At 37.7% G+C, this 18,049-nt stretch overlaps 5 protein-coding genes and 1 non-coding gene across 8 annotated transcripts; 3 read left to right on the forward strand and 3 right to left on the reverse strand.

The window, feature by feature from the left end:
• The first annotated feature begins 4,126 nt into the window (after window positions 1-4,126).
• On the forward strand, window positions 4,127-6,212 carry LOC104730865 (uncharacterized). The gene is made up of 2 exons (XM_010450103.2): window positions 4,127-4,443; window positions 4,794-6,212. Exons 1-2 carry the CDS (start codon window positions 4,342-4,344, stop codon window positions 6,003-6,005), a joined length of 1,314 nt encoding a protein of 437 aa, XP_010448405.1. The 5' UTR covers window positions 4,127-4,341; the 3' UTR covers window positions 6,006-6,212.
• A 181-nt stretch (window positions 6,213-6,393) lies between these two features.
• LOC104730867 (uncharacterized) lies at window positions 6,394-10,307 on the reverse strand. The gene is made up of 10 exons (XM_010450104.3): window positions 9,963-10,307; window positions 9,530-9,684; window positions 9,185-9,312; window positions 9,055-9,099; window positions 8,905-8,958; window positions 8,363-8,467; window positions 8,054-8,257; window positions 7,843-7,928; window positions 6,947-7,752; window positions 6,394-6,855 (listed from the first exon to the last, which is right to left on the reverse strand). The coding sequence occupies exons 2-10, from the start codon at window positions 9,672-9,674 to the stop codon at window positions 6,677-6,679; spliced, it is 1,752 nt and encodes a 583-aa protein (XP_010448406.2). The 5' UTR covers window positions 9,675-9,684; window positions 9,963-10,307; the 3' UTR covers window positions 6,394-6,676.
• Window positions 10,308-11,224: 917 nt separating this feature from the next.
• LOC104730868 (putative prolyl 4-hydroxylase 12) lies at window positions 11,225-13,502 on the reverse strand. 3 transcript variants are annotated; one of them, XR_015574788.1, is made up of 7 exons: window positions 13,286-13,459; window positions 12,846-12,965; window positions 12,544-12,601; window positions 12,407-12,454; window positions 12,128-12,185; window positions 11,820-12,054; window positions 11,225-11,727 (listed from the first exon to the last, which is right to left on the reverse strand). XR_015574788.1 is itself a non-coding variant. In XM_010450106.3 (7 exons), the coding sequence occupies exons 1-7, from the start codon at window positions 13,363-13,365 to the stop codon at window positions 11,392-11,394; spliced, it is 876 nt and encodes a 291-aa protein (XP_010448408.1). In that variant the 5' UTR covers window positions 13,366-13,502; the 3' UTR covers window positions 11,225-11,391. The 3 variants fall into 3 exon arrangements, 2 of the variants coding, with proteins under 2 accessions (XP_010448408.1, XP_019089317.1); XM_010450106.3 differs by having other exon boundaries at window positions 11,820-11,995; window positions 13,286-13,502; XM_019233772.2 differs by having other exon boundaries at window positions 11,820-11,995; window positions 12,841-12,965; window positions 13,286-13,473.
• Window positions 13,503-13,895: 393 nt separating this feature from the next.
• LOC104730869 (actin-depolymerizing factor 7) lies at window positions 13,896-15,134 on the forward strand. The gene is made up of 3 exons (XM_010450107.3): window positions 13,896-14,086; window positions 14,434-14,693; window positions 14,781-15,134. Exons 1-3 carry the CDS (start codon window positions 14,084-14,086, stop codon window positions 14,929-14,931), a joined length of 414 nt encoding a protein of 137 aa, XP_010448409.1. The 5' UTR covers window positions 13,896-14,083; the 3' UTR covers window positions 14,932-15,134.
• A 21-nt stretch (window positions 15,135-15,155) lies between these two features.
• Window positions 15,156-15,237, forward strand: TRNAS-UGA (transfer RNA serine (anticodon UGA)). The gene has a single exon. It is a non-coding gene; the product is annotated as a tRNA-Ser (tRNA).
• A 29-nt stretch (window positions 15,238-15,266) lies between these two features.
• On the reverse strand, window positions 15,267-17,750 carry LOC104730870 (low-temperature-induced 65 kDa protein-like). Its single transcript, XM_010450109.3, has 5 exons — window positions 17,450-17,750; window positions 17,119-17,322; window positions 16,620-17,015; window positions 15,610-16,539; window positions 15,267-15,512 (listed from the first exon to the last, which is right to left on the reverse strand). Exons 1-5 carry the CDS (start codon window positions 17,523-17,525, stop codon window positions 15,412-15,414), a joined length of 1,707 nt encoding a protein of 568 aa, XP_010448411.2. The 5' UTR covers window positions 17,526-17,750; the 3' UTR covers window positions 15,267-15,411.
• Window positions 17,751-18,049: the final 299 nt, after the last annotated feature.

Raw genomic sequence — 18,049 nt, forward strand, 5'->3', positions numbered from 1 at the left:
TCATTTGATTATTCCACTTATTTGGCACTTTAGTTTCTATCATGTTCAATGTCTACTAGATAAGCATGTGGCTGCGCTAGTGGATGACGACCACCTTTGGAGGTAAAATTTTGTTAGTAATATTCCATTTATAGTTTATGTTTTTTTTGTATGTATCTAAGTAATGCATATCCATTTGGAACATAATATATCTACACGTTGCGAGACTTGCACAGTTCAAACATAATATAAACTTTCGATCTGTAGAGGTGTGGATAAGTGAAGCCTTGTTTAGTCGACCTGTTGATTAAGATGATTAGATATACTATATATGTTTAAACTCAAATTTAATTACGATATATATATATATATATAATATGTAAGTGGAATTTTCTTGCATATATAGCAGAATTTATAATGGTACGTTAAAGTCATATAGTCGTATATATGTTGTATAGATCATATATGATCTATATCTGTATAACTAAAAAAATCGAAAGGAGAATAGTGGAAATTTGAAAGGGTTGTATGACTAACTATTGTAAATTGAAGGTTAATTTACGTAAGTATGTGCCACTAATCCACGTTATCGTAAAAGAGCAAATCTTAAAAGTAATTTTCTTAAGTCAGAGTAAGAGAGGAGTAGATTTTTTTTTGGAGGCTAAAAAAGAGTAGATAATTATAGTTCGTAAAGTACAGAGAAAGTCGTCACATGTAACATGTTTTATTGCAACGGCTGCTTTGTTTGTCATAGTATCATTTACTAGGAGACTAGCTAAAAGAGGAGACTACAAATACCATAAAATCAAGAAGAGTGCTAGATGGTCATTGCACAACTTTTTAACCTTAAGTGACTTCTACCGTTTACTCCATTATATTAATATTATATGGTAAGGTAACTGGTAAGCCATATACTATTCTTTAGTGGTCACTCCTCGCCTATTCAGAATTTATTTCTAATAAAGATGGAAACGAAAGTTCTATACGAACAATGAAAATCAAATTAGATTTCCACAGAGAAAAAAAATAACAAAGTAGATTATCATTTCCTATAATTTCAGTTATTGATATAATTGTCAAAAATAATCTAAAAAATGGGATATCTTTACTTCCCAAGAGACAAAGAAAGAAAGAAAGAAAGGTAAAGGGTCGCATTCGTACGCACGCACGAGGGCTACACGTAAAAGTCATTATGCAACTCAACAAAAGCAAAAAGATAAGAAAATGCAATGCACACGTGCGCTCTCTTAGCCCATATACCATTCTCTTCCTTTTTCATTGGGTGATGATAGATCAAGATTGACTAAACTACCCTCTCAATTCTTTTGTCTCTTTGGTTTAGTTTAATACGATAATGATCATTCATTCACAAACCCTACAAAATCATAATTGATTCATCATCGAAGATTTGCCATTACCAAACATCTCCTCCTGATTCTAGTTTCAAGTGTATAACATTAAAAAAGAAAGCCAAAAAGGAAATAACATTAGTATAAAAGGTCAACTACTTGTTAGGTAAATTTTAATACTAGTAAGTTGTTAACCACCATTTTTATTAAGGCCGTTCGATATGATTCTGAAGAATCTCTCCTTTTAACTTTTTCAGTTGATGACCATCCACTTTCACCTGTCTAATTGATTGACCTCTTTTTACGTCGATAATTTCTAGAGCTAATTGGTATTTTTAAGGATGTTTTCCGAATTAAAACTGTCTCTTTCGAAATTACCAATCAAAGACTCAAAAGTCTTGAAAGCAAATATCGACTGTGTGGATGAAGAGTCATCTTACTACGTATCCTTTGTTCCTTTCTATATGTATAGAACAACTGAATTTGTATAGTCCCATAAGAAACCTCACATATATCACATGGAAGTCATTCAAATTTGTCTATCTAACATACTATATGTTATCATTCAACGCTATGTATAAGTGTGGTGATCTTTTAATTCTTAAAACCATTATTTTTAAAAAGTCTAATTTCAGCAGACAAGTATCCATTATTCTCTTTCAAGTCCAGTCAGAATTCTCATAACATGCAAAAGGTGCTAAAAATTTGACTACACTACAATCCAAACTCGATCGCTAAACAATTGATAGTCTCAATTACCCATTATTCTCTTAAATACGATACTAGATAGATGACTGTATAAAGAATATATTCACTTTTTCTGGTTAGTTGTTAAAGTTTGTGTTGGCATAAGCTTGAAAATAGCTTGAGGTGCAAGTTATACTAATCCTACCGAGTTATGGAATTAGGATTAGTTATATTTAGGAGTTATCTAAATATGTTAGTTTATCGGTTTAGAATAGGAAAATTCCTATTGGTGTAGAATTGGAAAGTTGTCAATTCTAGAGTTGAGCAATTGTTATAAATACCAAGAGAGCGTGTCATGAAGACTTACGCGCCTTAGGATATTTTCGAGAGATGCACACAAGGTGTGTGGCGTCGCGCCACTAGTGTTCGATATCATATACAGTTATGATTATAATTGTAAACTTGTTCTAGTGGATTGGTTCTGGACTTGGTTCCAGGGATGTAAGAAATCTGAACCCCGTTAACAAACTCTCTGTGTTTCCAGGGATGTAAGAAATCTGAACCCCGTTAACAAACTCTCTGTGTTGTTTACTTTATGCGTTCTTTAGTCTGTTTAGTAACATTTAATGGACTTAAATGTACATGTTAAGAAACATTGGATGGGAAGACACCATGTACCGATATAGATCGGCCTAATCGGCTAATCGTTTCATCTCTTAGTTGTTATTATTTTAATGATATATATTGTATTGCCTACGAGTTTCAGATCCACAAATGATATTGTTCCTTGACTAAGAAAATCAATAATAATGGAAAAATGTAGAAAATCAACTCTAAACGAGTAAGCAACTAGTAGATGACTAAACAATTAGTATTAACGAATAAAGCATTATATATAATTGATTAATTAAGGATAAAAAGCTTCAGGCAACCAAACATACATGAACATGATAAAATTAAAAGACGGTATTGTGGATATAAAACTTTTATCAAATCGTGTACGTCAATCGTGGATATAAAGGTTTCAGAAATACTATTATTCAGAGTATCACTTTTAATTATTGAAATTAATTTGAATATTTCAAGTTTATCAACATTTTATGAGATAATACGACATTATTAATACATTTTATAAGTACATATTGATTTTACGGAAAATACTATACTAATATAGATATCATCAATAGGCAAAACTTGGACGTATACTTTTGAGTGTAGTAGTGGATAGACGTGCTATTTCACACCATGCAAAGAAAGAAAAAAAATTACCTTTAAAGTAATCATTCCATACCGACCGTAGCAATAACTGTGTATGCATATGTTACACACATATGAAAGCTAATAAATAGCTCACGAGGATCTCGCTCGCTAACCAAACGGAATTTGAACTGAGCGGCGCATTTATCTTAAAAGACTCGCAACAAAACAATAAAAAAAACCAAACTCACGAGTTTCGCGACGCCAGCCATTACTGAGTGTGGCTTTCCTTGTAATTTACCATGCCAACACGAAGGGTACCTTTTGGTATTAACTATTCCTTCCGTTTTAAAATATAGGATGTTTTAAGCAAAACACGCAGATTAAGAAGTCTTTACGTTTAATAAGTTCAACCAATCAGAAATAATACTGCATAATATAAAATACTAAACTAATTTATAAGTTACATTGAAATTTGAAAACATCCTATATTATGAAACAACAAACTTCTCCAAAATATCTTATATTTTGAAATCGGAGGGAGTATTTTTTTTTAAAGTCACTCACATTTTGCCTTGAAAAAGAAAAAAAAAAAGTAACCGGAGAAAAGCCATTTGTCTGCATTGGGGACGAGTACGACTCATCACTAATATATTTATGCGTTACTCTCCGTTTTTTAAAATAACTGTTTTGTTAAAAATGTATATATAGTATATATATTTTGGTTCCTTTCCAATAATTTTTGTTAGCAATAATCATCATAATGATTTTTAAAAAAAATAAAGGAAAGAAAAATGGAAGCGCGTGGGTCCGAACCGTCAAATTCAGATGACGTGGAAACATCTCGTGGGGAAATTGAATGAAAACTGTAAAAGATAACGACCGGTGAGACTACTACTCACTCTCTTGTAGAGAGAGAAGAGAAAGAAGCAGCCCCCTCCTCCAGCCACCAGCCATAATAAAACGCCTTTTGCCCCTTTCTTTATTCTCTCATTCTTCTTCTTCTTCTTATTCCATTTCACATTTTCTTTTCATTCTTTCCTTTCTTACGGACTGTGGTGTTATAGTTGTGAAAGATCGAAGTAAGTGGGTGGGTGGGAGGGAAGTTACATGTTGTTATTGTGAAGTTATGAGGAGCGTTCATCATACTAATAGTGTTGATACCGTCAACGCCGCTGCTTCGGCCATCGTCTCCGCCGACTCTCGTGTTCAACCATCCTCTGTCCTGCATGTACTATTACTTATATCAGCTCTCTGTTTTGTTTTTTTTTTTTGGTTGCTTCTTGTAGTTTTTAAAAAGATCCATCAGTGTTGTTGCTTGACGTTTCTGACGGTGGATCGTGATTATGTTTTGATTGCTCAGATAAATGGTTTTTTTTTTTTGGGGCAAGTTCAAGAATTTTTTGGATTTTTTTTAATGTTTGATCTGATTTGAAAGTGTTACGTGACGGAATTAAATTACTTTTTTTTTTTTTGCGTTAATTATGCTTTTAATAAACTTCTTTGATTTTGAAGTTATGATTTTGAAAATAATGAACTGATATTGCCTTAATTATTTTTGATGCTTTTGAAAATTTTCAGAAGAAAAAATGGGGAAGCTGGTGGAGTTTGTACTGGTGTTTTGGATCCAAGAAGAACAATAAGCGGATAGGCCACGCACCCGAACCAGCTTCATCAGGAGTTGCCGTGCCTCCAGTCCAAAACTCTTCTAGCAACTCAACTTCAATATTCATGCCCTTTATAGCTCCTCCTTCATCTCCTGCATCGTTCTTACCATCAGATCCTCCATCCGTGTCACATACTCCTCATCCTGGTCTACTTTGTTCCCTAACCGTCAACGAACCGCCTTCAGCCTTTGCTATTGGACCTTACGCCCATGAGACACAACCCGTTACTCCTCCAGTGTTCTCTGCTTTCACAACTGAACCATCCACCGCGCCTTTCACGCCACCTCCAGAATCACCTTCTTCTCCTGAAGTGCCCTTTGCTCAGTTGCTTACATCTTCACTTGAACGTGCTAGGAGGAACAGTAGCGGGGGGATTAATCAGAAGTTTTCAGCTGCACATTACGAGTTTAAGTCTCATCAAGTGTATCCTGGAAGCCCTGGTGGTAATCTAATCTCCCCTGGATCAGGTACATCTTCTCCTTACCCAGGGAAATGCTCCATCGTTGCGTTTCGTGTCGGTGAACCTCCAAAGTTTCTTGGTTTTGAGCACTTCACAGCGCGTAAATGGGGTTCAAGATTCGGTTCTGGATCAATCACACCTGCTGGTCAAGGTTCAAGGTTGGGTTCAGGTGCTCTAACCCCTGATGGTGGTGGAGGACTCGGCTCAAAGCTTGCTTCTGGTGCGCTCACACCACTTGAAGGCAGTCTTTTGGATAGTCAGATATCTGAGGTTGCGTCTTTAGCCAATTCGGACCACGGGTCGTCGTCGTCGTTAAGGCATAATGATGAAGCTTTGGTGGTTGCTCACAGAGTTTCTTTCGAGTTGACTGGTGAAGACGTTGCACGTTGTCTTGCAACTAAGCTAAACCGATCCGGTTCACATGAAAGAGCGAGCGGGGAACACTTGAGACCACAAAACGGATGTAAAACGTCGGGAGAAACAGAGAGCGAACAGAGTCAGAAACTAAGATCGTTTTCGTTAGGATCGAGCAAAGAATTCAAGTTTGATAATACTGAAGAAGAAGAGACGATAGAGAAAGTTAGATCAGAGTGGTGGGCCAATGAGAAGGTCGCCGGAAAAGGTGATCATAGTCCAGCAAACAGTTGGACTTTCTTTCCGGTGTAACGGTCTGGATTCACTTGACATATTTTACCCAAACAAAACAAAGAACCTTTTTATCTTCTTCATTACCTCTAACATGGGAAGCAAATTCAGTGATATTGGTTAGAGATTGGGGTCTAACAACTATACATATATAGCTTTGCATTGTAGGTGTCTTTGTTCTCTCTTTGTACTGATAATCATATAAAATAGTCTTGACTCTTTATGATATAGACTTATCATTGACAGCAACAACACAAACTGTATTCTTTATCATAAAACTATAAATTTCCTCTCTTTACTATGTCATTCTTCCGCTGAATTACAATGATTTGATAACCAATACTTTGAGCCAACACCAATGCGATTCAAATTTGTACACGAGTGGCAAGAGAGCTTTATATGCGGTGTGTTTGAGAAATATATTTATTACACAAAAAAAATCAGAGAACCCATTTCAAAGTTTCAAATTTAAACCCTCACGATGGGAAAAAAGTCAACAAAATAACAAATCAATTTCTTTCTATCGAGAGCAAAGAAGTAAAAAAAAAAAGAATGGATAGACTCTTAAAATGGGAAAAATCTCTCTAGAAGCAAAAGAAAAAGACCTGTCTCTCTCACTAAAACTGCACTTTTGGTATACCTAAAAAGAATGATACTCTCTGGTCCAGAATCAAGCTCGTCTTTTTTTGTTTTCAAGGAATCCTCTGTTTTGGAACATATTTTACCTTCGTTCCCTTTTCGGGTTTCATCCTCGGCTTTGGTCTTGCGGTTATAACACCATTTGAGGATTCGTGAGTGTTGCTGCCCGAGATGTCTGTTTCCTGAGACAGAACCAATGTCACGTGTTCTCCAGAGGTTGCCTCTTTCCATCCTGATTCATTCACATCGAATATACAACTCAATATATTGAAATTAAACGATAGCGGTGTTAAATTAAAATGACAAGTCGAAAGAAGTTTTACTCTTTGCAAGAAACTCCTTTGCTTTGTGGTTGTTAAACTGCACGCTTATGTGATGATGAGTGGTCTTTACTTCCGGTGCAGTTGGGTTTGAGTTCTTATCACCTTTGTCTGCGTTTTCATGGACTGCCGAAACTTTCCTTCCCTGACTGCTCACTGGTCTCCATATCTTTACAGTTGCTTGCTCAGTTGTGGGTTTCACCTCAACAGTCTTTGTTCTTCTATCCTCTTCACTGCATTTGGTTTGGTTATGCTCTCCGCTGTGACCACTTTTTGGGATTGTAAAACTGAACGCTCCAATCCGAAGTTCACCGTTCCTTGTCTGATCTAGCTGAGTTACTGCTGCATGTTGTGATATCGATTTGGGGTTCACGGATTTTCGGCTCCAAACTTTAGCAGTGTTGACTCTTGTGTCTCTGTTGATTCCATTCTTTCGCATGCCTCCAAGTTTTGGCGCATGATTAGCATGGAACCCATTCGACCTACGGCCATTTTGTCTTTCCATGTTTTGGCCATTGCCAAAGCCATCATCATCAACCATTGGCGCTTGACATTCACCGTTTCTCCCATCATTCGTTTCCAAAACTTGAGGGTCCTCGAGGGATGAAGAAGCATCAATCGGTATGGAATCTGGTCTCTGTGCCTCGGAATCAGAAGCTACAGGTAGCTGGCTTGATGACTCAGCTGGATATTGTTGTTCCTCTGATGTGGTACTCTCGTCTTCCTTAGCATCTTTTTTCTGATCCTTCTCTCGCTGTTCTTTTTGTCTTAGCTTCTTCCTCTTCTTCCTCTCCAAAAGCTCAGCTTGTCTGCTCCGAACATAATATTAGTAAATAAGACCCCACATAAAGTGGATTTAGCAATGTTATATGACTGGCATTGCGATTATAAGCACATACCTTCTTCGAGCAGCTTCTTCCTCTTCAACCAGTAAATTTTGGCACCTCAGAGCTTCTGCATCTTTTTCAGCCAGCCATGCTTTGATCTACACATTAAGAGTACAAAAAAATTTCACATGCAAGGAATACATGCAAAGCAAAAGTTTGCGTATTAGACACTTTGCTTTGCCAACTAGAGAGGAATGGTGAAACCTTGAAGGAAAAACTTTACCAATCGCTGTTCCAGAAGGAAGCTTGCGCAAGCAACAACATTTTTTGGCTCCAGTACATTTTTCCCATTTTCCCCGTCAAAAATGTATTTTTGCATTGGTGCAGCCTCGTTACACAGGAATGTTTTTTCACTTGCATCATCGAGAATGCTAAAGAGTTCCTGCGAAGAAACTGGAAAACTAGATCGTCTAGCTTGGAGAATATCCTGGAGAAATAGGAACATATATCAGCCATGAGGTTGAACACTGTGGATACTTTATCTGGAAAGGTAATTAAAAGAAACCGTCAAGAGATATTTGAATATTCATACCAAAATGCCAGAACCAGCTCTTAGATAATATTGCGGCAGAGCAGTATATCCTGGTTTTTCGATAAGTGACATAAGTCCTGACTCAACTGATACCCCAGGAACATCCTACAAGAATTCAAATAAAGCATCTTGAGTTGGAAATGTCTACAAAACATTTTAGTTAAGAAGACAGGTTCATTATGCAGAATGCAGAATGTGAGGGTATGTCTACGAATTAGGTATGGTCTACTCTTGCTTTTCTAACTAACTTGTACTATTTGGAAACGAACCCCATAACCCTGATGAAGTTCATATGGCATTAGGAAACATTTATAACAATGTTTATTATACGTTGCACTAATGAATAAAAGAAGCGATAATGCATTGCTAAAGAGTCAAAACCTTAGGCAAGATGTGACAAACAACAAGAAAGTTAATACTGCGAAGACTGAAGAACATGTTCTGCCACAAGTGCTCGTATGATGCTATGCTCACCATGCATTTTTAAAGTAAGAAAAAAGATATTTGAAAGAAAGGGAAAGCATCATTGGGGATCATAATACCTCCAGCATCATGCTCTTTAGTGAGAGAATCTCCTTTGCATCAATTGGAGAAAGCTGAAATAACCACAGAGATTGAACAGGATCAGTACCTGATGGAAAAACTAATCGAATCAGCAAAAACTGTGAGAAGGGGTCTAGAGGGTAAACTACCTTATTCCAAAAGGCTCCCAGCGCATCTCTTTCTTTGCCAGAATCCTGAAAACATGTAAACACAACCTTCAGAGAGTTTGAAAGACATGAAACCAAAATAGTACTAGTTAAGTTCAGACTTAAGCAAAACCTTTTCATGCTTTCTTTGACGCCGATGCATGCGGTGATGCCTTCTATAGTTGACAGGAGAGCAAAACTCCATATTACACTTTTCACACTTCTGCATTTGTATCTTCAAAGGAGCCAGCAATGGCCAGCCTGAGAGCGAAAATAGAACATCAAAATAAAGTCCAGGTACCATACCCTAGGCCACATGATATCCAAGCATCACTTAGATCTAACAAGACTAAAGCTATATATATCCTCTCCTAAGACCCAATCCGCTTGATTCCAATGATAGATACGCATTTTTAGTCAGTGACAATGTCAAATCCAATAAGATGAGAGACAATGAGACAATGAGACAAGCATTTACCTGGACGTTCTAAGTTATGGAGGAGTTGAAAAAGCTGGACTGGAGTATTTTCAGGTCTAGGGAAAGAAAGAAAAGGATCCTTTCCAACCGCTCTTCTGATGAGCATATCGAGTGAATCATTCCCATCTTGTTTCACCAGCTCCATCGAATTCAAACTGCAAATAAGCATTCACAAATTCCTATAAACACAGCACTTCACATAAATCTATAACACTGAAACCTAATTCTTCCCTAAGCAAACTATATTAAAACCAAATCACATAAGGCGGAACAGTTATCCGATTCAATCGTCATCAGAATCACTAATACAGAGAGCAAAATCGAAATTGAAAATCTAATCAATACACACAGTGATGCGATAGACGAAGGAAGGAATGAATGATTCAAATCGATTGTATTCATACGAAGAGAATGGTTGAGTCCGATCACGTACCAGTGAAAAAAAAAACAAAAAAGAAACAGTAAACAGATCGGGCGGAGAATAGGAAGAAGAGAAAAATCAAGAGCGATCCTCGGAGGAGATGAGAGAGACGGGAGCGAAGCAGAGCTTGAGACGGAAGAAAGTCGCCGAGAAAATCCAAGAAAGTGATGGGACGCTTAAAAAAAATGAGAGAAAAATTCGGGAGAGGGAAGGGAGGGAGGGGAGGAGGCAAAAGAGCTGTGGGGAAGAAGAAATTATAAAAGGCGTACGGGGAAAACAAAAACAAAACAACCCTGGGGGACTCCATTTCGCAATTTCCAGCAAATATATATATTGTTTTTGGATATTAAAATTAAAATTAAAAATTATAAGGAATTTTGTTGAATTTTGAAAAGAAAAACACATTTTTATCTAATTTTTCTTTATTTTTTCCTTAACAGTTAAGATATTAGATTTTAATGTTAATTTGAAGAAAGCCACTGGGATGGACATATAAATGATTATGAACAATTGTCTAGATCTGGTTGGTCTAATGATGTAAGTAATCCAATTTCTCCTCTTTTTTCTTCTTTTTATTTTATTTTATCCAATTATATATTGAATCTTTATAGAAATAAATTACAAATTACAAAATTTCCCTGCATACTTAACTTTTTGATTACCAATACTTTTTAACTAGGAAAAGTCAGACTTAGATCATAATCTCTTCATGGGGATTACAACGAATTTAATTTAGTCTATTTTTCATCTATAAGTGTTCCACTTATGACCACACAAAAAAAAAACAAATCTTTTTGGATAGCCAAATTAGTACACCGGTTGAGTTACCAAAAATATTTCTATTATATACAATATCTTTGTTAGAAATATTTAAATACGTATATTTGATAATATATAGTATAAGTAGGAAAAATATGTTTTAACCGGAAAAGTATTTACTATGTTCAAAATAATGTAGTTACATGAACACTTTTGTATATTATGGTTTTTAAAGGGAAAAAAATAGTGGTATGTTGGGAATATACTGCGCAAATTCGAATCTGATAGTGATATAAGATAGAGAAATACTTGGCCAGTTTCAAATATGGTCGTGTTTTCTTGAGACTAGCAAGCGAAAGGGACTATGCAGCGTAGGGAAGAGCAAGATGCAAATTCTATGATTCGAGAAACATAAGTAAGTAACATAGAATAAGACTTCGTAGATCTCAGGGAGTAAACAACTGAGTTATGATCATACTTAAAAAAATCTGTAAGTGAGTATATTGATATATTCCTTTATTCTGAAAAAATAAAAATCATTTATTCACTTAATTACCCCAACGACCCTTGACTATTCACATTTTATTTCGTCATAAATTCAAAAAAAAAAACAGCTCAAAGTATTGAAAATGTTTCAACAATTTCCAATATGTTTGAGAATGGTCCACTAAGATTGAAGAGATCAACAAGCGTTACAACTCTTTCTGCAAGTACCGTAGTAATCTGGAGAGCCAATCATATAGACAGGGTTTTTCTTGCATTCACCAAGTTCAGCCCATCTTGGACAGTTGTCATCTTCATCACTGCATTCCCCACTCTCCTCATTTCTTTCTTGTTTCTTTGCATAGATCAGTTTTTTCGCCACTAACAGTTCCCCTTTCACCACAGGGCATCTCAAATGAGTGCTTGTTTCATCCAATGATGAATTTAAGTGTCTGGTGAAGAACAAAACTGCGTTTCCTTTCACTGGTCTCAAGATGTTACTTACGGTCTCTGAGCAACTCTTTTTGGATTTCATCTGAAGAAAAAATGAGAATTCAACATTCTTTGTGGTGTGCCAACTGCCAAATAAGAGATCATTTTGCTTCTCAGGATTTAAATCAAACTGACCTGTGAATTTGGGAACAGAAGGTCTCCACCTTGAGTTGTGTTTGAGAGGTAGAGAATGACGGTTGCCAGCAAAACTTCATCGTGAGAGACCGAGCTAGATTCCTCTCCAAAATAATCAAGCCTTTTTGCCGACTCCTCAGAAGTATAACTTCTTACCTTGATAGAGCCACTGTTTTCTGAAACACGTGCGTCAAGGGAGAGACATAAGCCAACAAGTTTGGCCAAGAAAAGATGCCTTCCAAGAGAAACCATTAAGTCACAATAAATTGAAAATCAAGATAACTAAAATGCTAGTACTTAAATAATACCTCTTGGGAGGAAAGTCCATGCAGCAATTTTTTCTTCAATCCCAGCAACTACTGGATCCTAGTTTATCCAAAATTATACCAAAATAAGGAATGGAACATAACATTAGTAAGGCCATTTTCGAGCAACCAAGGTGGAAACTGCTAAATAAAGGTGTGAATCACCATCTTTGGAACTCTGTAGACTCCATAGGGGTGAGACTTAAGCATGTAAGTTACAGTTTACCACATAATGTTTTAAAAGCTAGGTATTTGCAAACTTGAAGAATACTAAGAACTTACCGGCACATCTACAGCAACCCCTGAGTTAAGCACTGAACTTTCCTTTCTCTACAGTAAAGAATCAACCATTACACACAGAACAATGTATCACTATGTATCACTATGTATCTCAAACCGGAAAGGAACGGGAAATTTACCAGAGATATCAGATGAGCACACTCTTCCTCAGACAAGAACCCGCGGTAAAGGAAGACCCTGCACATACCAATTAGTTTCAGAACCCCCCCCCCCCCCCCCCCCCCCCCCCCCCCAAATATATCAACAAATAAGTAACCGTTGCAAAATAATCTTCCATGTTACTACTAATTGATCGATGAAAGTTGAAGCAGATAACATCTTCAATGAAAGTTGCAGGCTATCACAATCTTGAGATAAAAGAAACACTAATGATCAATGAATATGGTTGAAGCAGATATATATGAATCAAAAAGTACCTGACCTTGGTTGCCATGAAAGTTGAAGAACACGTCTCGGATCCACAAATTTAGATCCTAAAACATAATTCGCCTCTGTATTATCACTCTTACCCATATCTTCTTTATCTCGGAGTTCCTTCCGACTTGCAGAAAGAAAAAAAAATAAAAACTTTGAGGTACAGAAACACCATTATAGCTTAAAGAAACTGGATTGATTGTGAAATTAAAAATCTTGCAACTCCAAAATCTATTACATCTCTCATTCAATCAGGTACAGAGCGAAATGCAAGGATTTTAAAAAAACTCAAACTAGAGATTTCAAGTAGCGATAGTCTCGAGAGATTAAGGTTCATGTCAACAGAAAGGATTATTGGAAAATCAGAATCAGAAGAGAGAAATGCCCAAATACGTAGCTCTATGATAGATATGATTTGCTTAAAGGATGGATTTTTTTGAAATTCACCTTCCACCGAAACAGAAAGGAGAAGACGAAGAAGACATCATAATCATCAGAATGAGGATGATTTGGCTAAGGCAAGCCATTGCTCCCCACTGGTACTCTGCTACATCGCTGAAACGAGCATCATCTTTCCCAATTTCACTAAGAAAAATAAAATCGACGATGCGATGGGACGACGTCGTTTAAGTCTTGAAGAAGTTATGTTCTTAATTAATGAAGTTTTTATATCATCAATTGGTTAACTTGAGATATACCAAAGTTTTAAAGTTTACCCAATTTTATTTTATTTTATTTTTTCCAGCTAATATTTATAAGTAGAATTTGACCTTTTTTATCGTTAGTTTCCTATGTTTATCCTATAAAATGATGGGTTTATAGGGCTTGAAAATGGAGACAAATATGAAAATGAGCCAAAGAGATATAGGTATGCATTTTACACGGATAAGGATAAATGCTCATGCATGTATGTGTATGAAATGTATGGATTGGATGGTGTGTACACACATAGACGCTAAAAATAGAGTGGAAAGTGCTTGAAAAAAGGATGGTTAGGCGAATTTTAAGGTTTGAAAAGGGAAAAAAATAAAAAACTAACGTGTGGGTGTAATCACAAAAACAGATCAGAGACCAATATTAAGGAGCCTTTAATTAGTTGTCCGAGTTCCCCTCGATCCTTTCTTCACAAAAGGAATTCATCTTCTTCCTTAATCTCATTCCCATTTGGACAATTATTCACACAAATTAAAACAACAAATTTTGTTATCTTCCTCAAGGGCTTACCATTGAAACAAGACATAAGCAATGGTTTGTTCTCTTCTTCTTATTATTGCGATAAATTTCTAGGATTGTTGTTACTAGCAGGCAATCTATGTGGTTTTACCCTAGTCGGGAGAAAATATATACGAGATTCAAATTTATGATTGCTTTAGTTCAAAATCAATTTATGATTACACGTTGATCTTACCAATGTTATTGACGTGGTTATCATTTGTTTGTCTAGTGTATCTCATTTTAATCCACAACTAGTTAGCGTCATAACTCGATATCTAGACAAAGATTAGAACTAATAAATGTATTGATATTAATTAACAACGTAACCCAAAATCTAGCTAATTCGAAACCAATGTTTCCTAATTTATGTGAATGAAAAGGCGAACGCGGCGTCTGGGATGGCAGTGGAGGACGAGTGCAAGCTCAAGTTTCTGGAGCTAAAGTCGAAAAGAAACTATCGGTTCATAGTATTCAGGATAGACGGGCAACAAGTGGTGGTCGAAAAGCTAGGAAAGCCCGACGAGACTTACGATGATTTCACGGCTTCCCTCCCTGCCGACGAGTGCCGTTATGCTGTCTTCGATTTTGACTTCACCACCGCTGAAAATTGCCAGAAGAGCAAAATCTTCTTCATTGCATGGTAAAACATATTTATTCTTTTTTAATCTTTTCACACACTTCCTTAATTGATATTGACGTTAAATTTTATTATTGCTTCATAACATAGGTCCCCTGATTCATCAAGGGTGAGAATGAAGATGGTGTATGCAAGCTCTAAGGATAGATTCAAGAGAGAATTGGATGGCATTCAGGTGGAGTTACAAGCCACTGATCCTAGCGAGATGAGCTTCGACATTATCAAAAGCCGTGCTCTCTAAATCTTTTCAATGATCTATATCTCTCTATCACCGATGCTGATCTTCACCAAAAAAATTTACCATGTTATTGGTTAAAACTGAGTTTATCTGTCTTATTCATTTTATTTAAACTTTTTTTTTCTTTCTACTTCCGTTTGGGAGAGAAGTTGAAAACCATGTAGCTTTGTTGTGTAACTTCTCAAATAAAAGATTAATATTTCCTCTGTCGACGTGTTTAACAAGAAGTCGATATGTCCGAGTGGTTAAGGAGACAGACTTGAAATCTGTTGGGCTTCGCCCGCGCAGGTTCGAACCCTGCTGTCGACGTATATTTCTAACTTTTTGTTAGTTTCAGATTTTATAACAAGTAACCGAACTTATTTATACGTTTTACATGGCAGTATTAGTAGTAGATACATCAAAATAAGCCATGGATCGAAAACCCCACACACACATTAACATGGAAAGCATTAACAAACCCATACATTAGAAAGAAGCAACTCAGTTTCCTGATTCTTGAAATCTCCTCTGCAAAGGCACAGAACCACCATTTCCGCCTTGTTGACCTGCCTCATCTCCTCCCGATAACCCCATTTTATTTCCTAGAAAACCGTTGACACACCAAAGGTTCAAAATCACAAAAATCATCACAAACGCTAAAAGCTGAAAACGCTATTTATAACAAGAAGAGTAACGTACCAACGGTGGAGCCAAGTGACTGTGAAGAGTCTTGAACAGACTGTGTAGCCTTTTGCGTCACTTCCTCCGTCGTACCAGCGAGCCAAGAAGTGACAGCTCCACTCAGCTTCTCCACCATCCCTCCTTCGCCTTCATCCGCATAAGCTTTGCCGTGTTGCATAGCTGCTTCCGAGCTCGGATCCTTAAATCCTCCTAGCCTTTTCTCCACCTCCTCCGATTGTGTCACTATCCCCTTCTTCGCCGGCCCCGTTTCTCCGCCGCCAAGATGAAGCTTTTCAGTGACCACTTCCGACAAAACCTTATCTTCCTCTCCTGGACTCAGTTTCTCCGTCAGATATTCTTTAGCCGACACGCCCTTGTCTTGTCCCGTCTCTGTACCACCGGTCCCAGAGAATGGCAGTTTCGTCATTACACTAGCTCCTGTCTCTTTAACCTTCTCGTAAACAGGAGTCACCATACCTGCGACCGTACTCCCGTATCCAACACCGGAGCTAGGAGTCTCCTCTCCCTCTAGACGATTCTGGTGTACGCCACCGCCTTCTCCAGAGTAACCGAGCTTCGAAGCGACGGCGTTCTTCGCTGCTACAGCTTTGTCAGCTACGACAGAAGTAGCTGATGCGATCTTATCGGTGTAACTGCTCTGATTCGACTGCTGCATCTCATCTCCTCTCTCGTGAGATTTCGAATCAAGATTCTCACGGTTTTGTATACCTTGAGTTCTCGTCGGTAAATCTCTTCCCAAATCAAGTTCATCACTCCTCTCCGGTGACTCTTTCCTCAGACCAGATCCATAGTTTCCCGCCGGTAAATGCTTACCCATTTCAGGTTCCGATTTCGTAGCGAACCCGTGGCTTTTCTTCCCGAAGTCCGTTCCTAACCCTAACCTTCCAAGAGCTGAGACCGTCGTTGCTGCTCCAGTTTCTCCTGAAGCTAGATAAAGAAGCTGACACAGGTCAAAGGAGTTGTAACCCTGAAATCAGACCTTCAGAATTAAGAGGAAAGTTCTTTACCTTTTCCGTGGGTGGGATCAGTAACTTTGGACTGATAATTTGACATCCCACCATGAGATCCAGGAGCAGCTGGATCTTGATCAAGTCCTCTTGGTCTGTCGATATTAACCTTACGTTGGTCTCGAGACTTGTCTCCACCAGGAACAAACGTTCTCGTCACATCTTCTGTTGCAGTGAGCAAAGATACGGGTGTGTTATGCGGTGTCAACGTAGAAGCTCCTCCGCTCTCTTCTCTTTTAGGTACACCTGAGTGTTTCACAGGATGAGATAGTGCTTCGTGGCCAACTCCTCTGTTTGGCTCAGAGTGTTTCGTATGTGAAGAGGACACAACGGGAAAAGCTTTCGTGCCTGGAGGAACTATCTCATGCTTCACCGGACTGTGAGCCTTTCCTCGTGCTGCCGAGAGGAATCAAACTGACCGTTAAGTATCACCACCAGTTGGTCTTGCAAAACATCAACTACTTTGGTTTTGGAATAGAAGTATTAAATTGAAGCAAACCTGGTGCACCGCCGCGTATTTGTTGGTCTCTGTAGTGATCTCCATCGTCTTCCTGGTCTAGATCGTGATCATCGGGGATGTGTTCTCCACGATCATGGTCGTGACTATGTCCATGTTTTGTTAGAACGTTCTTGATCTTCTTGGCTTTTTCCTTCACTTTCTTTAGAACTTTCGATGGCCCTTTCTCATGATGCTCTCCTTCCTCTGCATCCAAAAACAGAGGAACATATTGAAAACATTCATTAGGCTCAGTATTAACTTGCAGATTACGTAATGTCAATAAAAAAACAAAATGTTTACATTATTGAGACTAAAATCTGCTTTAGCATACCAGGATGGTGAATCTTTATTGGCTTCTCTGCTTGATGCTGAGCATGAGAACGTTGCAACTGCGCTTGTGAATCCATAATCTTTCCTTGGTTTTGATTTTTGTTCTTTTCCTATATCTGCAACCAAATTGATGCTGAGAAAATCTGAGGAGCTTCTTGGACGCTTTATACAGAGTTATAGAGTAGAGAACAAGGAGGAAGAAGACTCGTAAGCAGAACCTCCTTTGGCTATATCCTCTGTGCTCTGTTACGAAATACCACGTGTCATGTGATGCCACGTATCAGGCTCTTGAGTGTGTACGTGCCTCTCTTCGCCTAATCTTTATCCGAGAAGTACTCGTCGATGTAATGTAACTTATTTCACAAGCAGGCCCATAAATAAAAACTTTTGACTTCATCACTTGGTCACATACCGACAACAACGTGCCGTCTTCCAACATAAAAAAACAGCATATCGTATCTACTCTAAACCCGAAGACGACAAGAATTGATATCATATGAATATGTGGGTTAGGTTGGTCCAATATTAATGCACAAATGTCTGAAACAAAGATCCAGTGATGCTCTCTATCGCGGTTTATGGTAGTATGGTTTAATTTGGT

Source organism: Camelina sativa, chromosome 12 (assembly GCF_030686135.1).
Source record: "Camelina sativa cultivar CO46 ecotype springtype chromosome 12, ASM3068613v1".
NCBI classification, from domain to species: domain Eukaryota; kingdom Viridiplantae; phylum Streptophyta; class Magnoliopsida; order Brassicales; family Brassicaceae; genus Camelina; species Camelina sativa.